Genomic DNA, 23,158 nt, shown 5'->3' with positions numbered 1-23,158 from the left:
ATTCCCGATGTTATTATAGAGCCAGACTACAGAGGCCATCCGGAAATCTAGAGAAGACCTCGATATGTACAAGGAACACTACGACAACTTACTGGCGGAAGACAAAGTGAGAGCTGTCGTCTCACCCACTCGCTAATGCAACAGAGTTGCTGCTGCCTGGATTTGGGGAAGATTAAGAGGGATATAATTTAATTTCCTCATAGATTTTTCTCCTACTGTAATTCACAGTTATGGGTGTACTTCGTTCTATGCCACTGTGTATTTCTAAAAATCACTGTGTAAAATAAATTTTTGTAAACTTCTCTCGTTCAAGCTTTCTCTTGTACAAAAAAGAGAGAGCTCATCTAGACTTTGGAGCTTTTTGAACTTCAGGTTGCAAGCCCCATTAGTTGGTTATGAAATCAATTTAGTAGGCTATGATCAGCAGATTTATAATGGAAAAGAATAGGATAGAAAAGCAAACAGAAGAATAGAATAGAACGGAATGGAATAAAATAGAGGTAACTTGCATGTTTTACAGGTAAATATCATTTTGTGAAACTTCAGTTCTGAATGATTTCTAAGACCTCTTATATGAAGTAATGTTCTAAATTTACTGAGGTGCTTCTTGTTCCAAGTAAATCTTTGTTAAATCCTTGCACAGTGAGTGGTCACCCTCTAACAAGGTTATAAACCAAGTTTTCATGGATTTTTAAAATCAAAGTGATACAACCTATATTTTAAAGAGTATTGTCAACACATAAAAGCCTTCTGAACAAAGTTACAATCCTGTCAATGATATGTTTTCCCTTAGGTTCTAGATCGCAGCTTTAAAAAGGAATTTTCTGAAATTCCCAGTCACCAGGTGGATATACTCTACAAACTTTTTAAACGCCGACCAAGGTTTGTTTCCTCTTTGCTATCATGTTTTTGAGAAAAAAAATTGTAAGCGTTATTAGATGTCAGCTTTTTCTCCCAATTAGTTCGTAATACTCAGTGTAACATCTTTTATGTGAAAATGTTCAAGTGTCTTGATCATAACTCAGTTTGTTAAAGATCATCCTTATATCTTACAGTAGGCAATGAAGACTAAGGATTTCTTTTTTACTATTTAAAAATAAAGTATCTAGGTAATCATAGTGCTATTATAGGTTCTCTTTTATATATGAAAGTAGTTCCTCGTAAGACACAAAAGGCAGACAGATTTATAAACTGTTCTTCCCAAGATGTGTTCCAGCAAGTATGAGTCGCTTGCAGTATGAACTGGAATTACACATAAAAGGCTTCCAGGACAAAATAAGTTTAAGGAAATGCTGGGTTGAAAAAGATAAAGTTAAAAGATTTTCTTTACTGAAGAACATTTCAGAACTTTTTGTAGCCTTTGCATCCCCAAGTATAAGAAATAGAGTAGGAAATGTTTTCCAGACTTATTCGACCACAAATACCCTTTCCTCAGAGCATCTCATGTGATTTGTGTTCAAGACAAAGTTTGAAAAATGCCAGTATAAATGATTGAAAATAACCATTATCAGAAGAGTTCTAAAATATCTGATTTTTATACTGAGAGTAGCATTAGAATTACATTTCACACATTTCCAAATTTTTATCAGTTCAGATTTCCATAATTTTTAATCAGACATAATGTAGGAATCATGGAGTTTGTCACGAAGATATAGGTTCATTTGTGTCTGAGATGCAAACTCATTCTCTCACCTTTGACAGGTTACATGCAACCTGAGGAATTCAGTCTAGAGCAAGCCTTATGTCTTTGTTTCCCTATTTTTAAAGGAGTGAGTTACATAAGCCTGTGAAGAAAGAAGTGAGACCTCCCATATACTGGGAGGCAGCAGTGGAAAAAAGCATAAACTCTATTGTCCAACAGAATTAGCTTTAAATCCTAACTCCACATCTATCAGACCTGTGGCCTTGGCCAGTCACTTCTCTCAGAGCCTCACTTCCTTCATCTAGAACAAGAGGATAACAATAGTAACTTCACAGCGTATTGTAAATCACCTTGAGAGTGAGTGCCTGGTACAAATCTCTGTACCCTTCTCTTCCCAGCTGCAGGTCAGGGAAACAAAACTAATCCATTAATGTAGATAAAAAGAGGCACTTCTCCAGTTGCACATATATCTGAACATTTTCCAGGCTACTCACCTGCAACAAGGATACCAGCAGAGGATATATGGGGCAGAACCCGGGGACATCCACGCTTCCCTCAGGCATTTACCTACCTGCTTAAAATGCCCAGAAGGGAGACATTTTCTAGTGCAGGTAAAACTGCCAGTGCTGACAGCAATTGGGGACATCTATAGTCCAGCCGAGGTCATGTCTGGGGATCCAGAGAGGATGGAAGAAGGTCCAAGTGGGTGCTTTTCTCTTTGGGGTAATCCACCCACTAGCCACAGGAAACTCTCATGCAGTGTCACACCTCTGCTAAGGCTTACATTAATTTAACAGTGATTTTTTTTGTATGTGAGAATGTGAAAGGTTGATGGGCTTTTATTGGTAATACCAGGATTCACAAACAAAAAGTGCATTCCGATACGACCAGTCTTGTGCCTTTTGGAGAGCGACCAGGATCTGGGAAATTGAATAAGGATGCCTTTGCCCAGTTAATGAAAGCCATGGATGACTTGGACAGTATTAATAACATGCCAGAAGGCTTGGACCCCTCCATCTGGGAACATTTCTGCATGACCAGACGAGCAAAAGTGGAAAATGAACAGAAAGTATATAATAACATTTTATTATTTTATTTCATTTCATTTAGTGTACTAGTATCAAATATATAGTTTATGGTGGTCAGTGCTTCTAGAAAAGCTACTTATATTTAGGTTTTCCCACTAGGGTAGTAGTTAGTAATATTAATAATAATGATAAAGAAATAAAATATTAACCTCAGTCCTATTGAGGGCTAAGTACGTGTAGACCCAAACTGATGGCCACTAGCCACACGGGATTATTTTTTACTTGAAATAAATGTGGACAGTTCTAATTGAGACATGCTGTAACTGGAAAATACACACAGATTTAGAAGACTTAGCATGAAAAAAAGAAGGGGAAGTGTCTTAATATTTTTTATATTCCTTACAGGTTGAAATGATAATGTTTTGGATATATTGTATTAAATAAGATAATAAAATTAATTTCATCTGTTTCATTTCACCTGTATAATGTGGCTCCTACAAAATTTAAAATTACATATGTGGCTTGCATTGATGGCTCACACGACATTTCTCTTGGACAACACTGTTGTAGATACAACTTCTCCTGTCTGCTCTGGTCCTGAGTAGTCCTCATCCCTTTTTGCATAGAAGAATTATATTTCACCAGAGTCAGCTTTATAGTTTTGCTAGAATATTTTGTTAATGTGACAAAGGGTAGCAGTTTGAGACTGTGTTTAATTAGGAAGAGACTCCTTCCTCTTGCTGCTTCTTGACCACACCTTGCCCCCGCCCTGATGCCAGATTACCTAAATTGTGTGCCGCATGCGTCAGGCTGTCATATTTTTGTTAAAGTATCCATGATTGTAAAACTTTATCTAAGATGATAAGATATAAGAAAAATTCTAGTTGCTTGCATATTGTCTTTCAGTGAGAAGCAAATTTGATACTTTTCTAATTATTCATGGGAGGTACCATGTAAGTTTTGGGTTTCTTATATTGCATAATGGCAGGATTTAAATTTTTGTTTATTTCTTAGAAAGTTGGACTTGTTAAGGTTTTGTAACAAAGTTAAAAGATGTCTATTTTTTAAAGTTCTTTAAAATTAGTTTGCTTTTATTTCTAAAGCTCTGTATGTTCTGAGATGTGGTGGTTTGGTTTCTTCAGGTAAAGCAGAAAGCAGCTGGCTTAACAGAAATGGTGGCTTTCCTCCAGAGGAGAACTGAGGATGATGAGAAGGTGCAACATGAAATTGAAAAAGTGTTCCATGAGCTCATCCTGTAATTTGAACCTTTCATTCATGTTCATTTATTCAAAATCTAGGGCTAAATTAGGTTGTGTTATCACAGGGAGAGAATGCTGACTCACTGGTTTACAGCTGGCACTGGCTCACCTATATTCATGGCTTTGTAACTTCTCTTTGAGAAAGTGCATTTTGTTATATAAGACCTTATTTCAGAATGAAATTTGCCTACATGCCCCACTGTTCTTACTGCAAATGGTCAAGGTTTTTTTTTAACTCTTCAATTTCGTTTTTTCCCTTTTTTAAAATTTGAAGCATAATTGACTTACAAAATTAGTTTCAGATGCGCAACATAGTTATTTGATATTCCTATACATTACTCAATTATCTCCATGATAAGCCGTTACCATCTATCCACACAAAGTTATGACAATTTTTTTTTTTTTTTTTTTTTTTTTGTGGTACACGGGCCTCTCACCGTTGTGGCCTCTCCCGTTGTGGAGCACAGGCCCCGGACGCGCAGGCCCAGCGGCCATGGCTTACAGGCCCAGCGGCCATGGCTTACGGGCCCAGCCGCTCCGCGGCATGTGGGATCCTCCCAGACCAGGGCACGAACCCTTGTCCCCTACATTGGCAGGCGGACTCTCAACCACTGTGCCACCACGGAAGCCCAAAGTTATGACAATTTTATTGACTATATTCCCTATACTATACCTCACATTCCTGTGACTTAATCAAATAGGCAAACTTGGGGAAAATCTTTTATTTTAATCTCCTTCCACATGAAAATACAAAGAACATGTTTCTGCTGGTAAGTACTTTTAAGCTCAAGCCACACAAGCAAACTGTGTGGAAAATTAAGTAGATATCCAAGATATTTCCATGTAGATGCCTAAGTAGCTAATATTTTTTCTTCAAGGGAGCTTGTTGTATTTTCCAGAGTAATTGGAATACTGTTTTAAGTCCTTGCTTCACTTTTGGCCATATTTACAGCCACATTGATAAATACTTCTCTGATGTTCCCAAATTCATCATTAAACATCATTTTCAGATCTAAGTGATAAGTAGGAATATGAATTACCTAAAAATAGATTTGATAAGTAGCATGCAGATTAAACATTGTTAATATAATATCAGAGATCAATACATAAAGTCAGAACTTTAACAGATTTGTTATTTGGTAGCATCTCTATTTTTTCCACTTACATTCAAAACCATATTAATATTTTCTTAATCATGAAGTAAAACTTTATGAATGTGTTTCTGTCCATACCATTCTTTGAGCAGCCCAAGTGTAATTCCACATCAGTAAGAAGAGGTACCATAGAGACCTCTAGGAAAGCTTGTCATTGGGAAAATATTTTCCACATTAATCTCCAGCATGTTTTCCTTCAACTTAAGGAAAATTAATTTTGAATTTTATATTCAATTTTTATATCATATATTTTATCGAATTTATATATCAGATGATAGATGAAATTTGGAATATAAATATATTACAACTACTTACTTTAAAGTCTTTTTCAATTTAGATTACAGGAAGACAAAGTGAAATTCCAGTTGAATTTGACAATCCAAATCCTCCTTAAACAAGGGCAAGTAGAACTGGAGAATTTCCAGTTACTGCTGGATTATTCTGATGCAATCCTCATCAACAAGAACATAATTGAAGCCTTGAATTCTGTGATTCGGGTAATTATCATGCTTTAAGGAGAAAAAACCAACATATCACTTGCTGTACCAAATATTTTTCATCTTCTCCCATTTCTATGGTAAATCATTTTCATTCAGTTGAACCAGTGGTTGCTAACTCTGACTCTACATTAGAATCACCTGAACAAGTTTACAAATGTGTCCAGACCCCACCCCTAAGCATGGATATTTTTTAAAAGCTTGCCAGGTAATTCTAATGTAAAAGAAGTTCAGGACCACGGAGTTAAATGTTCATCCTAATATACATACTATTATTTTGTTAGAGTAAATCTCTTCACTTAATGATAAGTTTGATAAGCTTAGAGAATTGATTTCAGACCTTGCTTGTTTTCTGATATAAACATTTAATGTTATAAATTGCTTTCTAAGCACTATTTTAGCTGCGTTCTGCAAATTTTGATATTTTGTATTTTATTTTCTTTCCATTTAAAATATTATCTAATTTCCCTTGTAACTTCCTATTAGAAGTTACTGTGGGTTATTTAGAAGTGTGTTATTTAATTTCCAAATATTTGTGGATTTTGTGCTATTTGGGAATTATGTGCTAATGTTGCTATACATATTACTTTTATAAATGCTCTTAACCCACAATATATTGTTATTATTGTTGCTATAGATAGTTATCTTTTAGAGTGATGAAAATAAGAAAAAAGCATTTTCTATTCCCCTTCAATTTCACTATTTCAAGAGATCTTTCTTTGTATAGATTGAAGTTTCTGTCTTGTATTATATACCTTCTACTTAAAAAACTTCTTTTAGCAACTGAATTGCAAGTCTGTCGGTAATAAATTCTCTCTGTTTTTCCTTGTCTGAAATGGATTCACCTCTATTATTGTAAGATATTTTGCTGGGTTCCCTGGATTGACAGATTCTTTCTTTCTCCCTCTCATTCTTTTCACTTTAAAGATGTTCATCTTCTTCTGGCTTACGGAACTTCTGACAAGATGCCTACTATATTTTTTTAATCTTTGTTCCTCTTAAAATAATGTGTCTGCCTTTGAGATTTTTCTCTTTATCTTCGGTTTTCAGCAGTTTGAACATATGTCTAGGAGTGTGTGTGTGTGTGTGTGTGTGTGTGTGTGTGTGTGATCCTTTTAATGTACTGTTGACTTTGGTTTGCTAATATTTTGTTCATGATTTTGGCATCCATGTTCATCAAGAATATTGACCTGTAATTTTCTCTTCTTGTGGTGTCTTTGTCTGGCTTTGATAATCAAACAGGGTAATGTTGCCCTCATAAAATGTTTGGAAATATTCCCTCCTTTTCAATTTTTTGTTAAGTGTTTGAGAAAGATTTGTATAAGTTCTGGTATGTTACATTTTCACTTACATTCATTTCAAAGTATTTTCTAATATCACTTATTTCTTTTTTGACCTCACTGATTACTTAATAATGTGGTGTTGAATTTCCACATATTTGTAAATATTCCAGCTTTCTTTCTGTTATTGATTTCTAGTTTCATTCCCTTGTGGTCAGAGCAGATACTTTGTATGATTTCCATCTTCTAAAATGTATTAGGATTCATTTTATGGCCTAACACGTGATCTGTATTTGAGAATGTTCCATTTGCACTTGCAAATAATGTGTATTCTGCTGTTATTGAGTGATGAATTCTGTATATGTCTCTTATGTCTAATTAATTTATAGTGTTCAAATCCTCTATTTCTATATTGATCTATGTACTTGTTCTGTCCATTAGTGGAAGTAAGATATTGAAGTCTCCAATTATGGTTATTAAAATGTCTATTTCTCCTTCAATTCTGTCAATTTTGCTTCATATATTTTGAAGCTGTTTTTAGGTGCATATATGTTTATAATTGTTATATATTCTTGAAGGATTGGCCTTCTATCAGCATATAAAAGACAATTCTTGTGTTGAAGTTTATTTTGTCTGATGTTAGTATAACTATGTCAGCTGTTTTTTGGTTACAGTTTGCATAGAAGATATCTTTCCATCCTTTCACCTTTGAGCTACTTGTGTCATTGGATCTAAAGTGAGTCTCTTCTAGACAGAATATTTTTGGATCTTTTTTGAATCCATTGTGTCTATCTTTGCCTTTTAATTGTAGGCTTTAATGCATTTACATTGAACATAATTACTGGTAAAGAAGAACTTACTGCTGCCATTTTGGTATTTGTTTTCTGTATGTCATATTTTGTGGTTGTTCAGTCCCTCCATTATTGCTTTCTTTAGTATATAATTGGGGTTTTTTGCAGAGTACCATTCTGATCCCCTTCTCTTTTCCTTTTCCCTATACATTTCCTTTTCTGTATGCTTTCTTAGTGGTTACCCCTAGGAACTACAATTGACATCTTAATTTTATAACAGACTAGTTCAAATTAACACCAACTTAGTTTCAGTAGTATGCAAATCTCTGCTTCCATGGAGCTCTGTTTCTCCCCCAGTATGTTACTATTATCATGAATTACATCTTTATATACTATGTGTCCATTAACATAGATTTTTAATTATTATTTTATGCATTTTTCTTTTAAACCACACAGGAAAAATAGTACTTACAAAAATAGAAGAATACTGGCTTTTATATTTACCTATGTAGCTACATTTTTTTTTTTTTTTTTTCCGTACGCGGGCCTCTCACTGTTGTGGCCTCTCCCGTTGCGGAGCACAGGCTCCGGACGCACAGGCTCAGCGGCCATGGCTCACGGGCCTAGCCGCTCTGCGGCATGTGGGATCTTCCCGGACTGGGGCATGAACCCGTGTCCCCTGCATCGGCAGGTGGACTCTCAACCATTGCACCACCAGGGAAGTCCTACATTTTTTATTTAGTTTTTTTTTTTTCTTCTTCTGGCTTTGAGTTACTGTCTACTTGCTTTTTATTTCAGCTTGAAGGACTCCCTTTAGCAATTCTTGTAGAGCAGTCTAGTAACGATGGCCTCCCTCAGTTTTTGTTTCTCTCAGGAAGTTTTTAATTCTCCTTCAATTTTTGTTGTTAGGGTAGGAGTAACAATCATCAGATTTGTTGATGGACTGAATGTGAAGGGTCAGGTAAAGAGAGGGATCAAGAATAAATCTTAATATTTTGGCTTTTGAGCAACTGAGAAGGTGATGGTGTCATTCACTGACATGAGAAAGACTGGGGAGATGTAGCCTTGGCTGGGGACATAGGATGAAGAATGTTGGCTTTTGTTAAATTTGAGATACCTTTAGAACACCTCAGTGGAAATATCTAATAGCCAGAATTCAGGGTTGAGATATATATTTAGGAGTGTTCTATATGTAGATCACATATATTTAACTACATATGGATTATTACATATAGATATCTGCATATAGATAATTTATGCCATAAGATTGCTTGAGACCACGTAGCAAGTGGGTAGATAGGAGGAGGGCGTTTGGGCCAACATCCGAAGTCCAACTCTGAAAGATCTAGCCGAGAAGGAGTTAAGTGAGGAGACTGAGAAGGAGCTGCCAGTGAGAGAGAAGGAAACCTAGAAACCATAAGAGAAACAGTTCCAAGGAGGAGGGAACCATGCACTATGTCAATTACTTGACAAGAGCAGTCTTAGTGGAGGTTTGGGGCAGGAGCTCAATTGGTGATGGCTGAAGAAACAATATGAAGTGAGGAAGTTGAGACCAGGACTATAAAATAAATCTTATGACAAAGTTGACTGAAAGGAAAGGAGAGAGGAGATGTGGTAGTTCGACAGAAGTGTTTCTCAACCTCAGCACTACTGACATTTTGAGCTGGATGATTATTTGTTGGGGAGAGATGTCCTGTGTATTGTGTGAAGTTTAGCAGCCTCCCTGGCCTCTACCCACTAGATGCCAGGAGCAATGCCCCCCTACAGTTACGTCAGCCAAAAATGTCCGCAAACATAGTTGAATGTCCCCTGGTGGGGCAATATTTCCCACATTTGGGAAATACTGCTCCAGAGAAATGCTTGACCTCAAGATTTTGGAACTGGCGATGACAAGATCAAGGGTATGATCATGGGAGCTGGGTGGCTGAGCAAGATAGAGAAAAGAGCATTGAAAGTGGGAAATTCAAGGAACTGAGGCCAAGCAGTGACCAAAAGATGAAAATAATTTTTAGAAAGAGTAGCAGTTGGTATAGTCTAGTGGCATGAACTTGAAAAAGCTAAGTTCTTGAAGCAGAAGGGAAGAAAAATATAAAACATTAACTGATGGAACTCACATACAAATTTATTTTAGAGACATAGTAGTTTCACTGTTAGCAATCTGGGAGAACAACTCCATGAAAGTATTCCTGAACTTCATGTAGGCAATTTGAAATGAAGTACAAAACATCTAAGTGTTTAAATATCATATTTAACCCATTGAATTTTTTTGCTTTCCCATTAGCTACCAACAAGATACTGCTGTGCCTAGTTGCATTAAATTACAATCCTTTATCTATAGTGTCAAGAAGCAGGGCAGACTAGGGGTATAAACGCATACAGATTGGTAGATTGGTGATGGCCAGAGGAGTTCCTGCCTAATCACTGACATAAAAGTAAATTGGCTATGCCATTCAAACGTATCTTCTAATCCCTTCTGTTCAGTAACTACCATGCTTTATAGTGATCAGATTGTGCCCATCAAGTAATTTTCTAATATCTACTACATTTTAAGAAAGAGGATAGAATTATCTCTGCATTCCAAGCATTTTCTAAGAAAAGCATTCAGCTTCAAATATTCTGTATTCTGTATGCAGAATCATATTATATGAATATCGGAATGTACTTTTTCTTTAAGACTCAAGGACAAAAGAAAGTTGCTAGCATGATGGAAAGTAAAGAAGTCCACAAAGGAATAGTTCAGATTGAGTGGGAACATAAGAAAATGGAGATGGAAATGGAAGATCTAAATCAGAAGGCTTGGGATATTCAGATGCTGTTTTTTTCAAGAGATCGTCAAAAGGTAAGTTCTCCCTGCCCCCCACTATATAATTTTAATTTCATTCATTAATGTATTCATTCATTCAACCAGTATTTAATAAGAAGCCTCTGTGACGTCAAGCATGTTCTGTGCCAGAAGTAGTTCATAATGTGACTATGAATTCTGTCTGTTTCTTCTGGTAGTTTACATTTGCTGCCTCTGGTTCTTTGTGACCCATTCAGTAGTATAGTTCCATTTTGCAGTTCACCAAGAGTTTCCTAATTGTCAAGTCTAATGGTCCCTTTCCCAGTCATAACCATCCCTGTAGCATTTGTCCATCTTCTTTTTTTTTTTTGGCCGTGTGGCATGTGGAATCTTAGCTCCCTGACCAGGGATCGAACCTGCAGTGGAAGCGTGGAGTGTTAACCACTGGACTGCCAGGGAAGTCCATCCATCTTCATTCTTAATTACCCATTGTTTTGGCTTTAATCATCCCTGTTTTCTCCTGTATTTCTTCCAACATGTCATACCACTCTGCCTCTTTTCCTCATTTCTCTTTTGTTTCTCTTAAGTATAGCTATTTTTAAGATTCTGCCCTCAGCTCTGTGTTTCTTTCCATGCCCTCTCCTTTGATGATTTCTCTTTTTCTGACTTTCATGATCACTGCTAAGACTCATCCAAGCTTTCTGGTTTCCAATTAAATTCCAATTCCAATCTAAGCTCTCTGAACCTGACCTTTCTCAAGCTCTATTTCTGTATTTCCTACCTCCCAACAGCTCCTCTTCTTATTTTGCTTATTTCTGTTCTTTCAGCCATTCACTCAGGGTTAAAGTTGTTGTCCTTTTTGATTCCTCTCTTTCCCTTGTCTTCCAAGTCTTGACTAGTTTATCCATTTACTCCCTCATTCTCTATGCCCACTGCCTTTACCTTGCTTCAGTCCTTCCTTTTCAATGGTTTAGAGTATTTTACAATAATCTCCTAACTAGTCTCTGACCTTGGGTTTTTCTCTTCTAATTATACTGTATACTGCTGTCCCATTCCTATTCAGGTCTAATAACATTACTACTCTGCTCAAACATTTTAAAGTTCCTCTTCTTACCTGGCACATGAATTCTGAAGTCCTTAAGTGGCGTTCGGTGTCCTTCAAACTATCTTTTGAAATTCATTCCCACTGTTCCTCTTACACATCAGTATTCTCAAACCAAACTGATTTTATTTTCTAGGATTCTACCTCTGTGCCTTTGCTTATACTGGTTCTTCTACCTGCAATATTTTTCCACATTTTTTTTCACATCCTTAATCTATCTATTTTTCAAGGTCTGGTTTAAATGCCACCTCATCCATAAAGCCTTTTGATTTCCCCAGTTCAGAGAAACCATGGCCCAACTCAAACCACCTTTTAATTTGCATGTCACCTTACATACATTCTGACAACTAATCATACTACATGTTCTCTTTTTCTTGAAGTCTCTGTCATGTTATCTATCTTTGTTATCTCCCTCAGTATCTTTAACTGGGACATTGTTAATATAGGACTTAATGAGACACTCTCAAATGAGACACAATAAATATTTGGTGAGTTGAATAAGTGAATGAATGAATGAGAAAATAAACTCTAGGCATTTGTAACTGTTAATATATGGATGAGTGTATCAATAGCCAAATATAAATAAATAGCATGACACTAAAGTCAAGTCAATCCTAACTTGGATAGATAATTTTTATGAGAAACAGTAACTTTCAAAACTAAGATAATCTTTATAAAATTGTCTACTGAAAGAAATAGAGAAAAATATCCTTACATACATTGTGGTTTTTTTTTTTCCTCTTAAAGTACCTAAATGAACCAAACTATGAGACTCTGATTGCCATTCAGATTGGAATATTGGAGCAAACCATTGCTGTTTTAGATAAGGTAGGTCTCAAGGATACTGATCATTATAATTACAGTAGTTGTGAATGATTTGAACAAAGTAATAGTTTGCAAATCATGAATTCAAATAGAACCTACCAAAATCTTGGTCTTTTATACGGGTATTCAGGATGTAATTAGAGGTCTCTAAATAGTGTCTTTGCAACTGTAAGCAATGTGGTAGCCTGAAGCACTTCTTTTTTTTTTAATTTTTATTTTATATTGGAGTATAGTTGATGAACAGTGTTGTGTTAGTTTCAGGTGTACAGCAAAGTGATTCAGTTATACATATACATGTATCTATTCTTTTTCAAGTTCTTGTCCCATTTAGGTTATTGCAGAATATTGAGCAGAGTTCCCTGTGCTATACAGTAGGTCCTTATTGCTTATCTGTCTTAAATATAGCAGTGTGTATATGTCAATCCCAACCTCCCAATCTATCCCTCTCTCTCTTCCCCCAGTAACCATAAGTTTGTTCTCTAAGTCTGTGAGTCTGTTTCTGTTTTGTAAATAAGTTCATTTGTATAACTTTTTTAAGATTCTGCCTATTAGCAACATCATATTATATTTATCTTTCTCTGTCTGACTTACTTCACTTAGTATGATAATCTCCAAGTCCATCCATGTTGCTGCAAATGGCATTATTTCATTCTTTTTAATGGCTGAGCAATATTCCATTGTATGTATGTACCCCATCTTCTTCATCCATTCATCTGTCAGTCATTTAGGTTGTGAAGCATTTCTTTTAACATTTGAATTAACCCCTTGGGAGATATCAGAGTGTAGGTGAATTTCCTGGTTCACATTAGGTTATGATTTATGTAGTAGAAGTGTTGATAGTCTTTCCTTTTCATTGTAAAGGCTTTGTTTTACCCTAATTGCCTAACAATGCTCAGTTTTGAGTGTTTAACATATATAAGATGGAAACAAAGTAATCTCAAGGCTATGTGTTTTTTAAATCTTCTCTTATTTCTAAGAATATACAAATTTTTTTCTAAAATGTGTATTAACGTACCATTCTATCTTTCAACAAATAATTTAAGTACCTACTATGTGCAGGCATTGTGCTAGGTACTAGGGATATGATGCTAAGATGTCCTAATGATGACAATGTATTTAAATTTTAAGAATAATGTCTTTATATAATATATTTTTTCAAAATTATTTCTGTGGGGTGTCACGGAACAAAAATTTCAGACCCACAAAAAGAATGTGGAAAACTGCAAAAGGCTGCTTAAAAAACTGAGAAGGTGCAGCAATCAAAAAGATGTAGCAAATTATACCCTAAGCTGCAATTTACGAGAAGAATTGGTGGCTGTCTCAGAGAGAAAAGACATCTGTAATGCAGTGGGTAAGATTTTTTTCTTTAATCAACTGTCAGTTTCTTTAAAAGTGATAACTCCTAAAATCCGTACAGTGGTTATAAAGCTACCAGTATTTGTTCCATATGTTTAAATGATTCTGAGTACTGTTTCTGTATTTAAAAGTATAGATAATAATCCAAATAATTCCTTCTTCTTCATTTCTGGGATAAGGGTCTACACTGACTTGTGAAAAGATTGCCAAAGAACGATATGAAAACATGATGCGACAGCAAAAGTTAACAAAAATTTCAAAAGAACAAGCTGAGCAGATTTCAATACTACAGGCTGAAGTTGAAAGATTAAAGATGAAAACATTTCCTGCTCTCGTTCAAATGTAAAAATGCTGGTGGGAAACATAAGACCAAATCAGTCATTTTAAAAATAATTTCGTTTGGTTAAAATGATTTCTGTTTCTCTTATATAAGGAAATTTAAGTAGAGTCTCCTCTTAGTGGCATATTTTTAATAGCAAATTGTTTGATTTTTAGCCTTAGTCATTATAAAAATGTTTGTCCTACATGAATAAATGTCTAAAATAACATGAATGATTTTTATTCAAGAATGAACACGATTTTAACTCAGAATATATTCAAGATCTATTTTATTAAGTCTTAATTTGATCAAAAATTATTTTCACCGCAGTAATATAGAAAGTCTTAAAGACAAAAAATTATTTTTAGCCACTACTGGTATTTCTAATTTTATAAAATTACCAGAAATGTTATGAGATTATGAATGATTTTTATCTTTTATACTTTTCTATATTTCCCATTTTCTTCAGTAAGCATTTCTCTATCATCAGAAAAAAAATTAATAGAATGTTTAAGATTATTCCCTGTCCTACCAATGGGAACAAGGTGAATTGTTTACTTTTACCAGGCCCTAAATCATTTGTAAATTACAACATATTTTCTTTTACATAGACGTTCTACATAAACATGACATAATCTTCTATATTCATATGTATTGCAACAGAACTTAATTTTGTGCCCCACACGATAGTTTAGTAAACAGAAAAAAAGCATTTTCTCATTTTGTGATATTGTGATTTATAATAAGAAATATACATATTTGGTCTTTGACACCATTCCTGGCACAGAGATCCTAAAACCCTCGGAATTTCCTAAGTGATGAGAGAGGTATAGGTGTCTTTTTATGTTAATGAGGTGACTTTTGGATTGCACCTAAGGATGGGGGCTGTTTGCCAGGAGAACCAACCCTGTGTCCCAACCTCCCATCCACCCACCCACCCTTACCCACACTCACCCTTACCCACACCCACCCCGCACCCCCACCTCTAGGAAGGGTAAAGGGGCTGGAAGTTGATCACCAATGACCAATGATTTAATCAATTGTGCCTATGTAATGAGGTCTCCATAAAAGCCTAGAAGGACAAGGTTTGGAGAGTGTGCCCAGAGAGAGCAAGCAAGCTCTGAGCTTTTCACCATAACTTGCCTTATGCATCTCTTCCATCCCAAGGTTCCTGAGTTAGATCCTTTTACAATAAAATGGTAATCTGATAAATAAAATGTTTCTCTGAGTTCTGTGAGCCACTCTAGCAAATTAACTGGACCCAAGGAAGGAGGGAATCTTGGGAACCTCTGATTTATTGCCAGCCGGTCAGAAGCACTGGTAACAATCTGGGTTTTCAAATGGCATCTGAAGTGGAGGGCGGTCTTGTGGGACTGAGCGCTTAACTTGTGGAATCTGATGCTATCTCCAGATAGATGTGTCAGAATTGAGTTGAATTGTAGGGCATCCAGATGGTGTTTTGAGAATTGCTTGGTGTGGAGAAACACAGACACACACAAAGGAATTTGGTGATCAGAATTCTTACATTTCCATGAAATAGTTTATCACTTTATTCATGTAGAGGATGATAAATAAGTAATGAGAAGATTAACTGTTCAGAAAACTGCTTTGCCTTTCCATAGCCTATGGACTGCTGCATTCCAAGGTAATACCATTGGGATCATTAACCTCAATCTCCAAAGGGTGTCAATGTCTCGATGTTCTGCAATTTGTGAATTAAATGTTAAGTTTAATTAGTAACACCATATCCAATGTACACTGGTGTAGGTAAAGCAAGAGAGCAATTATAAAACATTCTATTTAGAAAAAAAATTTAGAAGTTTTAAAACCTTCTATTTAGAAATTGCCAGGATAGTACCATAATTGATCACCTGTATAGTGATCAGTGGTGGGAATGGTAAGGAAAATAGAACCAACGTCATTTTGACATCTCCCCTTAGATGTCTAAGGGACATCTAGGTCCCTTAGACCTAGAATGATTCCCGAAGTGGTCGATTTGGCTGATTAAGCAGGGTAGTGCCTATTGGTAACGTTTCCATGTCACCTAAATTAGCTACTGGAGCCTCCATTTGCTACTAAGGCAAGGCCATGGATTTCACTGGACAGTGCCCTGTGGATTCCCAGGTCTTAACAGCCTGTGTCGTTTCTGTTTCTTAGTGTCTACCCTGAGTGATTCTGGCAATGCTCCTTGCTTGAAGGCCTCAGCTTTGAGGCATAAATAGAATGGAGGTTAGCAAGAGCCTCTTGCCCCCAAGCTGTATTCTAGTAGCAGCACTTTCAGCAAGAGGCATCTTCTGCTTTGGGGTTATTGACAGGTGCTTTGGAAGGGCACATGGGTCATGGAACCCAGTCCTCTCTCTTGATATGTTCATGGTACTGATTCCTCTCAGCTTCTGCTGAACTAAGAGCAATTATATTTGTATTTTTATAGCCCTTTAAAATATTATCTATATTATCAAGTAGTAATATATATAATTAATTGGGTCAAACATAACATGGTTATGAGCTCTGTTGCTGGGTTGCTTGGGTTCAAATTCTGACTGTCACTAAATAACTACTTAATCTTAAATTTTCCTCATCTTTAAAATTGGGATGTTGATAATTGTAAAACTCAAATGAGTTAACATACTTTTAAAACTGGCACAAAGCAAGTGCTAAGTGTTAGCTTTCATTTTAATGAATAAAAATAATTCTTATTCAGTAGTTCTTAATAAATATATCCTATTAAATGGAGGTGAAATTCAACAGAAATTATTAGAAAGGGGACTGCTTCCTGGGCATCCCTAGGTCCCAAACTCTCCCATAAGCCCCATCCATACTCCATGACCCACCTCCTCTTGTAGAAGTGCCCACTGAGCTGTTGGAGCCCTCAGCACCTAGCCAATGCCTTAGAAATCCCCATTGCTATACCACCAACTGCTCCCCAACTCTCCCAAAACCAGAGTCCCACTGATGCTGTAGTTCCCCCAAATGGACGTGTAAGGGTGACTCCAGGGGATGTGCTAGTCAGTAACGGGCAGCTGCAGTCAAATGCTGGTACCATCACCAGGGAAACCACTTCTCCTGCCACATTTAGGACCTCTGGCTGAGCAGCAAGAAGCAATGGAGGCTGGTCAGCACAGCTTCCCAGGGATGCCCATCTGGGAATCCCAGAGCCAGGGAAGGCCAGTCCTCTTGGGTTCACAGAAGCCAATGACAATGGCAGTGTCTAGAAGGCAAGAATTGAGGCCGGGGTGAGGGGTAGGTTACTGGCATGGGCATTAACAATTAGAATGCATGCAAGAGCAGGGTCTTGATATGCCAACATTAATAGTCTGTTGGATCACGGGGAAGTACTGGGCTGAGTAAGGAGCGGCTGGGGGCGGAGGGGGGAAGCTTAGGGTAGTGGCTGTTTACCAAGTAGTAGGGAAGTACTTTTCTTTTAAGATTGGGGGAAAAAAACACAACTAAGTAAAGCTGTCTCAGCCCTTAAAAGGACCCAAGTGACTGGAAACCAGAACCAAGAAGCCACTGACCCACAAAGTTCTCTCTCCATCATCTCTGCCTTTCTCTGTAAGGGCAGACTTAAGCACACCAGCTTTTCTGCTTTCAAGTTCACATACAACAGCTCCAGCCACAAAAAGAGATGGGCTTTCTTTTCTTGAGCTCAATTCCGAATTCTCAAGGACTGGGATGCGTGGGTCATACGTCCATCTATGGCCAGGATGACAGATAATGTACAACATGGCAGCCAGAACCCCAACCCAGTGAAGGTGGGTTTCTGGCTGAGGAGTCACTGTTAATGGAGTAGATACGCTAGCTTTTACCTATTTCACAGATAAAACTAGAAAGGTAGATGAATGTAAAAGGCCCTGTATGCCGTGATGCCTTGAAGTGGGCGATGAGGACATGTGGTTTTATAAGAAATAGATGATCACTTCACTAACTGAGATGATGAATACAAGTAACAAATTTGAAGAGACAGAAACTAATGTAATTTTGAACATATGAGTTTAACTACCTGCTAGACCATCCAGATGGAAATACGTGGTAAATGGGTGGAAACAAAGGAGAGGCATAAACCTAGGAGAGGCAGGCATTTTCAGACAAGTTTAGGTTTAGACATTCACTAGATGGACTGTTTTTTAACATTTAAAATAAAACTTTTACCACAATAAACAGAACAATGTACTAAAACTCACTTCCACAGTTGTCCAAATTATTTTTTTAATCATGATTTAATTTAAAAAATTTTTTTCACCTTTCTTTAACTGTCAAGTTTTCTTTGGCAAATTTATTCAAAACACTAAATTTTCATTTTAGAACCTAGTTTATACTTATATAACAGAGGCCCTAAATTGATCCAGGTTCACCAGGATACCTTTCTCTAAGCCCTAATGGTTTACATCTTCCCTTTAAAATGTATAAATATCTTTTAATTACATTGTCATCCACAAAGACATTCTGGAGAAAAAAATTATGAATTAAACACCTATAAATTCTTCTTCATTTCTGTTATAGTGTAGCAATTTATCATCTAACCCATAGTGGTCTATCAGCTGAGTAAGGCTTAGTTTCTTGTTCTCCTCAGACATAGCTGACTGCAGCTCATAAAGCAACAGCTGGCTACAGCTTCTCCACTTCTTTATTAACATCTGTAACTGAGACAGGTCATTCTGAAACAGAAAAAAAAAAAAAGACATAAATGTATGTCAATAACTAGACAGTCACCCTAACTTAATGAAAGTTGTCAAATCAGTCAATGAGTAGTAGGTTTAAAGGGTAACACATTTGGACATGAATGGGACTTCTACCCAGGAAAAAAGTAGGATGGTTTTAAGTAACTATCACTCAAATTGAGTTCTATGGCTGTTTTGTTTGGTAGAAGCTCTAGGCTATCCTTACCCTCAGGGAAAAATCGAATCATTAAATAGGGCAAAACTATGTAAAGAAGCAACAATATGGGTTAAAAAAAAAAAATCTACTTTTTCTACCACAGCTGTACTTTAAAAAATGATACTCAAATTAATATTTTTCAATGTCACTATCTCATAAAACTCAAGTAGTTATATTTAGAGAAGTCCTAAAAATTCAAGAGAGCAAATAAGATACAGTATTCCGTCATTTATTACACATTGCTGGGGAAGAAGGAGCACTTGCAATGTACATGAATGATCCAGGTAAGTAAGGGTCGTCTTCTTCCAAGTGCCCAAATTCTATTTTCTTCAACCTTATCTGGGTTGAAATCTAAAATCTAATATATATTTGTTGTTTCCTTAAAGAAAATGCTCGGAATATTTTAATAATTTGTTACACATAATTGAATAACAAAAGATCATTACCAAAACTACTTTTCATTGTACACTGTGGTCCATTTTTAGCTTTTTTTCTCATTCACTGTCACTGTTGCTTCTGTTCTCATTGCCACTTGCGGCTAACATTTGAAGCTTCTAATACTGCTGTGGGCTGGAAACTAGATAGAAAGCTTCAACTGCACATTACATAAGGGTGGGACTTTTAAAAGTTATACCTGGTGTTTAGAGGCCTCTGCTGCTCTACTCTGAATCTATGATATATTTGAGTTAAAGCTGTTGGAAGCCAGGTTTCTGGATCCTTGGCTTATTTCTTATTATGTAAAATAAACTTTTTTGAAATACTTTCCTACCATTTATGTAAAAATAAAAAAATTAATTAGGCAATGGTTCTGAAATTCTTCTCACCTTTGATCTATACATTTTGACTAGTTTTAGCCTCCGAAGAAGGTCTTCTTTCTCCTGAATCTGCTTCACCAATTTTGCTTTTTCTTTGTTTAATCCATGTTTGGGAAGATTCTCATTCATAAAGTCATTCCGGAGATCACTGCATGACTCAGAATCAAGTGATTTAGATGCACATGCACTGATATTCTTGAAGGTATTTTTCAAATATGTACGTTCTTCAAATTCACTGTCTATGTGTTTAAAATTTTCTTGAAATTCCAAACAGTTTTCTTCTGTTGAAGGTGCTGGTTTCTCTGCAAAGGTCTGATCATTTTCTTCACTCTCTACTTTAAGTCGTTTGACCACACCATAACAAGAGTTAAATGAAGATCTAGTTTTCCTTAATCGTTCCCTAAGGGTTGCACTCATAGGCTGAAAAAGGCATCAAACGTTAATAATGTTAATCAAGAAAAACATTCTTTTTTTTTTTTTTTTTTTTCTTTTTGCGGTATGCGGGCCTCTCACTGTTGTGGCCTCTCCCGTTGCGGAGCACAGGCTCCGGATGCGCAGGCCCAGCGGCCATGGCTCACGGGCCCAGCCGCTCCGCGGCATATGGGATCCTCCCAGACCGGGGCACGAACCCGTGTCCCCTGCATCGGCAGGCGGACTCTCAACCACTGCGCCACCAGGGAGGCCCAAGAAAAACATTCTTGATATAAATAAATCTACTAGAAATCAAGACCTTACGTTTCTATGGCAGACAGCACTAGATGACTTTCTGTCTCCATATATCTAAAGTAACATCACAAAATGTCTTTAATTCCTGTAAACTCCACTAAGTTTTAATCCCTTTTTATATTAGCAGAGCCAGCACCCTTCTAAAACAGTGCTGAAACACTTATCTCAGTAATCACAAACATGTGTTCAGCAATTGTCCCAAGCCTGACATGGTTAGGTGCTTCAGAGTTACAAATTAAAGAAACGACCTAGATCTTTCCCCCAAAGACCTTCATGATGTCAAGATTCAAACTTCCTGTTTGGAATGCTGTAATAACTTGAACTGAAACTAAATGAAAATAATTGGGTCAAGATGAAAATTTGAGGGGAAGGTCCAATACATTATCTAAGGGGAAAGACCTAAAATTATGTTAATAAAATTTTTACTTACTAATTTACACATTACGTTAACTGACAATGTTCAGTAGACTTGAAAGCACCATTGCCACAATACTTAGAAATATAGAATAGATCCACTGAAAGAACTAAGATTTTCATACTTGTTTTCTTGAACTGCTTGTACTGGGAGATGGTGGATTGGCAACAGCCCGTGGAGTGCTAGGTAACACCACAGCTGAGTCTGATGGACTTTCCATCTTGAAATCTTGCTTTACTTCTAAAAAACAAAAAATAATCACAAAACGGAAATCAAATTAACCCACACCTCTATATATTCCTCAATTTTTATCAAAGAATTTTTTGTTTTACATAACATCACCAAGTAAGCCAGCCAACTTCCTTCTTTCACTTAGTTGTGATTCATTCTTGCTTTCTTTTTTTTTTTTTTTTTGCAGTTTTCCATTTACTTTCCTAAATCGAATTGTGTTGGTCATTATGGTGACTACTAGTTTTTTTCATGACAAGTTAACTAGCTAGCATCTCGTATGAACAACTCCACATTTGTTTTTATTGATGGATAAAATCTGATAAAATCCTCAAAATCTGCCATATTCGGGGGGGGGTGAGTTGGATAACAACTTTGGATACTCAGGAATTCTTTAATTTCATTACGGCAGCTTCACAATGAAAGGAAATGCACCTGAAATCTTGACTCAAAAAAACATAATCAGACCTGTCACGGTACCCTAAATCCTAAAGGCTGTGTGCCTAAAACTAATGACCCTCCAGGCCTGAGGAATAAGGAGCCCAAGCACAGATAAACTTACTCCTGTGTGCATCGTTTTCGATTAAGCAGCGAAGAGACCCTGAAAAGGAGAGACTTAAGTTTGCTTCTCAAACAAAGGCCATCAACTTTACCGGGAAAAATACCACAGAGAGTCCTCCCTCCCCTCCCGCCACTACAGCAAGCCCTCGAGAGACCCCAGGCCTGAGGTAGAGCTGAGAGGTTCCCTGACCAGGGAAAGGGAGCGCTACTCGACTCCCCACCCAATCCCCGAAGAAGTCCAGTTCTCAGACGCCCACTCCACGCCCAGCACGCTACCTCCCTCCGCCATCCCCGGAGAGCGTAAAGAACTCACCCAGCTGCTGCCTGCAGCCGGGAGTCTCAGAGGCGGGTCCGCGCGGGAGGCGGAAGAGACGCGCGATTGGCCAGATTGACTGACGCGCGCAGCTCCACTTAGCCCTGCGCCCGGAGCGGCGGGACTGCGCGCGCGCGGCCGCGAGCCTCCGCAAGGGGGCGGGGCGAGGCGGCGCGGGAGGGGTCGAAAAGCGTGATTGGCCAGGTTGACAGAGGCGCGCGGCTCTTCCCCGCCCAGCGCCCGAGAGCTGTGGGACTCAGCGCGCGCGCGCGCGCGGCCGCAATCCTTAGCAGCAGTTGGGCACTCTCCGGAATGAGCTTAAAACGAGTAACCGATCCCGGGAGGGGCGCTCTTTTATTCACGGCTTCCCCTCCCTCTTCTCTCCTTGCATCGCCTTCCCTTCCTGCTTCCTAGTTTTTGTGTGTTTGTGAAGGACGCCTGAGAATGCCCCTCCCGTTCTCCTGGCTCCCGTCAGTCCCTTCTCCGCGCTCCCCCCAGCAAAGGCCTTTCCTCAGACTCCCGGGAACCCAGAGCCGCGCGGCGGGCTGTGTGTTAAATTTACAGCTTGTGAACTCCAAAGGCAGAGACCACGAAAGAGCAGCGCGGGGTTCAATGGCCTGTTGACAGTCAAACACGCTAGCAGTCTCTCTGAGAGCCCCGGCGGATGCAGTTGAGCTCTTTTGTAGCCTTCGCTGCCGCACACTCTGCGGTCCCGCCACGGGTTTTCGGCCGGATCTACCTCAAAAGTTAGATTTCTTAGCTTGGCTCCGAATCTTGTCGTCAAATCTGAGAGAAAATGTAGCCCAAGGAAATCTGTTGTGGTGCAACACAGGAAGCAGAACAATCAATAAGATTGGGTTGGTCCAGAATTGGGGTGATTGAGGCAGATAGGGCCCTGGCTGAATACTGGGCAGCGGCATCCTCAGTCTAAAATAATCCTCGTTTCCTGTGTGGTGACGTCCCGTTGCTGTGCAACAACAAAGTTAACTAAATTGGGTGGAGCCCTGGGTTTAGGAAAAGACAGCTGAGTAATTTCTGAGTCGCGCGGAAGTTGGGAATTTTAACGGGCCAGTGTTCGAATCCCAGTGAATGGCCATTTTAAACGTCAACCCTGTCTTTTTTACTAACATCTGATAGTAATGGCTTAAAGGTAGCTAGGATCCAGAAGGAATTCACTGAGTGCTAAACAG

General features: G+C 37.8%; 2 protein-coding genes across 6 annotated transcripts in view; one reads left to right on the top strand and one right to left on the bottom strand.

Moving 5' to 3' along the window:
• Positions 1–14,206, top strand: part of CFAP43 (cilia and flagella associated protein 43) — a 104,501-nt gene extending 90,295 nt beyond the window's left edge. For 3 of the 4 annotated variants that reach the window (XM_082631707.1, XM_082631709.1, XM_082631710.1), the window contains 9 exons: positions 20–106; positions 794–882; positions 2,498–2,711; positions 3,813–3,925; positions 5,421–5,580; positions 10,326–10,490; positions 12,283–12,363; positions 13,558–13,711; positions 13,896–14,206. In XM_082631707.1, the coding sequence (XP_082487833.1) occupies positions 20–106; positions 794–882; positions 2,498–2,711; positions 3,813–3,925; positions 5,421–5,580; positions 10,326–10,490; positions 12,283–12,363; positions 13,558–13,711; positions 13,896–14,062 (1,230 nt within the window). In that variant the 3' untranslated portion in view covers positions 14,063–14,206. The remainder of the gene's footprint in view (positions 1–19; positions 107–793; positions 883–2,497; positions 2,712–3,812; positions 3,926–5,420; positions 5,581–10,325; positions 10,491–12,282; positions 12,364–13,557; positions 13,712–13,895) is intronic. The other variant, XM_082631708.1, reaches the window with a different exon arrangement.
• A 3,802-nt stretch (positions 14,207–18,008) lies between these two features.
• SFR1 (SWI5 dependent homologous recombination repair protein 1) lies at positions 18,009–22,050 on the bottom strand. Of its 2 annotated transcripts, XM_082602645.1 has the most exons (5): positions 21,969–22,002; positions 21,657–21,695; positions 20,991–21,106; positions 19,735–20,145; positions 18,009–18,690 (listed from the first exon to the last, which is right to left on the bottom strand). In XM_082602645.1, exons 3-5 carry the CDS (start codon positions 21,084–21,086, stop codon positions 18,499–18,501), a joined length of 699 nt encoding a protein of 232 aa, XP_082458771.1. In that variant the 5' UTR covers positions 21,087–21,106; positions 21,657–21,695; positions 21,969–22,002; the 3' UTR covers positions 18,009–18,498. The 2 variants fall into 2 exon arrangements, with proteins under 2 accessions (XP_082458771.1, XP_082458772.1); XM_082602646.1 differs by lacking the exon at positions 21,657–21,695 and having other exon boundaries at positions 21,969–22,050.
• Positions 22,051–23,158: the final 1,108 nt, after the last annotated feature.

The sequence above is a fragment of the Mesoplodon mirus genome, assembly GCF_964341445.2.
Source record: "Mesoplodon mirus genome assembly, chromosome: 2".
NCBI lineage: Eukaryota > Metazoa > Chordata > Mammalia > Artiodactyla > Ziphiidae > Mesoplodon > Mesoplodon mirus.
This window is presented reverse-complemented; position numbering and strand designations above follow the sequence as displayed.

Coding starts and splice junctions, on each gene's coding strand:
- SFR1 (XM_082602646.1), bottom strand. CDS start 21,086: ATGGAAAGTCCATCAGACTCAGCTGTGGTGTTACCTAGCACTCCACGG. Junction 20,146..20,990: donor CAAGCAGTTCAAGAAAACAA/GTATGAAAATCT, acceptor TGCCTTTTTCAG/CCTATGAGTGCAACCCTTAG. Junction 18,691..19,734: donor TCAAAATGTATAGATCAAAG/GTGAGAAGAATT, acceptor TTTCTGTTTCAG/AATGACCTGTCTCAGTTACA.